Genomic DNA, 2,565 nt, shown 5'->3' on the forward strand with positions numbered 1-2,565 from the left:
GAATGCATTCCACACAGTAAAGCACTTTGGAAAAAGCCGAAAGGAAAGTTTCACCACCTGTTCATGAAGGAACTGCTCGTGGCGCCTGTGCAAATGGGTGTCGTTAGGCAGGTGCCCAGGTGTGTTTGATTGGTGTGTGACATCAGAAGACAGCTTGTGTACAAAGACATCTTAGAGAAAGTAAATAGAGACAGAAGGAAAGAGAGAGAGAGAGAGAGAGAGCTAGAGAGGCAGGAGTGTGTCTGTTAGCCACAAGAACACGTGCTTAAAGCAAGCGATGGAGAACAACGATCGACGGAGCGGCATCATTCTGACCTCTTCAACTAGAAAGGGAAGCAGAGCAAAGGACACGAGCTAGCCCGCTTCACACGCGGCGGGACAGCGGAATCTAACGGGGGGGCCGAGCTCGACTCCACAATGACCACGATGAGGACGGCGGCGGCACACCCGTTAGAGCCGCCGTTAGACCCCGGTTCGGGAGGAGGAGGAGGAGGAGGAGCTTCGCCGACGAGCTTCGCGGCGTTCTTCCTGGGCCTGGCCGTGGCGACGGCCTACGGCGCCATGGCGCTGCTGGTCCAGAGGCTGGAGCCGCGGTTCTGCGCCGTCAGCACGGCCTCGCTGGCGGCGCTGGCCGCCTTCGGCGCCGGCCTGTCGCCGGCGGTGCGCGTCAACGTGCTGCTCACGCTGCCCGCGCTGTGCTCCGCCACGGGCACCAGGCTGCTGCTGTTCGCCGCCGCCGCGCTGCTGGCGCGCGGCCCCGCCGCCAACGCCGCCGACAACTTCGAGCGCGCCGCCGCCGGCCTGGTGTGCGGCCGCGAGCTGCTCGCCGGCCAGACGCTGGAGCTGGCGCGGCGGGCGGCCGCGCCCCTCCGCCGCACGCTGGACGCCCTGCGGGACATCGCCGGCCGCGCCCACTCGGTGGCGGGCCGCGTGGGGCGGCTGGCGGACGCGCTGGCCGACGGCGTGCGCCACGTGGCGGCCACGCTGCGCAACGTGCTCCACTTCCTGGTGGTCATCGGCGAGGTGTGCAACGAGCGGATGGGCTCGCCGTACCGGAAGTGCCAGCTGGCGTTCGACGACGCCGCGGAGAACTGCGCGCGCCTCCTGGGCCCCTTCGACTTCCTGTGCGCCGTGGCGGAGGCGGCGCGGGGCCTCTGCGGCCTGGCCAGGGCGCCCCAGCTCTTCTGCGTCCTGCCCTCCTACGTGGGCGAGCAGCTCCGGGGCCGGCTGGCGGAGCCGGCGGCCGAGGCCTTCCAGCGCATCAAGGCCGAGTTCCAGTTCTCCATCTCCGCCGACGTGACGGTGGAGGTGGACGTGGACAGCAGCCAATCCCTGAAGAGGATGTCCCAGCGCATCCTGGGGGAGGTGTCGGAGGAGCTGGGGAGGTTCCGGACCCCCCTCCTCCTCCTGGGAGGGGGGGGCTGGACGGGCGCCGTGGGCCTGCTCCTGCTGGCGCTGGCGTACTACCGGGCCGTGCAGTACAAGCACCGGTACCTCCGCCAGGGCGACCACGACAACGTCTACATCACCGCCGACTTCCGGGCACTGGACGAGAGGCTGAGCGGCGGCGCGGAGGAGGCGGCGGCGCTCCCGCTGACCGCCGACGAGGCGCGGCTCTACGTGGCGCCCGCCTCTCCGCGCCTGACGCCCGACGAGTGGCGGGCGGTGGCGCGCGGCGTGGCGTCCCTGCTCCGCCACCTGGCGCTGGGCGGCCTGGTGGTGGGCACGGACGTCATGGTGTTCTGGGTCCTGGACCTGGTGCGCCGCCACGTCCAGGGAGACCTGGTGGCCCGCGCGCCCGTCCGGGTGGCCGTGCAGGTGAACGGCACGGGCGTGGCGGCCGACATCTTCCGGGACGTGGCGACGTCGTTCGACGTGCTCCAGCGGGGCAACGTCACCGTGCTCAGCCGGGAGTGCCTGGTGGCGCCCTCGGAGCCGGACTACGGCGGCTACGTGGCCATCGGGTTCTTGTACGGCCTGGCGCTGCTGCTGTGCGTGGCGGGCAGCCTGGTGCAGCGCTGCCGGCGGGCCATCTGCGCCGGATACTACCCGGCGCGGGAACGCGAGAGGCTCCTGTTCCTCCGCGCGCACATCGTGTCCGAGAGGGTCCCGCTGGGCAGGGCCATGTGGAGGGCCGTGACCTCCTCCTCCGTGGCGAGGGGCGGGGGAGGAGGAGGAGGAGGAGACGGGTGGAGGAGCAGGCTCCTCACGCTGCTGCTCCGCGTGCGAGGCGGGGCCCGCGTGGCCGGCCTGCTGGGCGTGGCCCCCGCGCGCTGCCTGGCCTGCGGAGAGGCCAAGGAGGGGCCCGACCGGGACCTCATGGTCCTCTGCCCGACGGGCCGCTGCGCGGGCCTGTACTGCCGCGCGTGCTGCCAGGGCCCGCTGGGGGACCGCTGCGCCGTGTGCGGCGGGCCGCTGAGCTACGAGGACGACAGCCAGGACGAGCTGGACTCCAGCGACGACGACGAGAAGACCGCCGATGACAGCGAGACAGAAACGTCCTACCGGGACGGTTCTGACGTGGATGATACGGACGGACGGGGCGGTTCTGACGTGGATGTCTAA

At 70.3% G+C, this 2,565-nt stretch overlaps 1 protein-coding gene across 1 annotated transcript; it reads left to right on the top strand.

Annotated features, from left to right (window-relative positions):
- Positions 1-426: 426 nt before the first annotated feature.
- On the top strand, positions 427-2,565 carry dcst2 (DC-STAMP domain containing 2; the record flags this gene model as incomplete). Its single annotated transcript, XM_080774400.1, has 1 exon — positions 427-2,565. One exon carries the CDS (start codon positions 427-429, stop codon positions 2,563-2,565), a length of 2,139 nt encoding a protein of 712 aa, XP_080630526.1.

The sequence above is a fragment of the Protomyctophum bolini genome, assembly GCF_963924005.1.
Source record: "Protomyctophum bolini genome assembly, chromosome: 10".
Lineage (NCBI taxonomy): Eukaryota > Metazoa > Chordata > Actinopteri > Myctophiformes > Myctophidae > Protomyctophum > Protomyctophum bolini.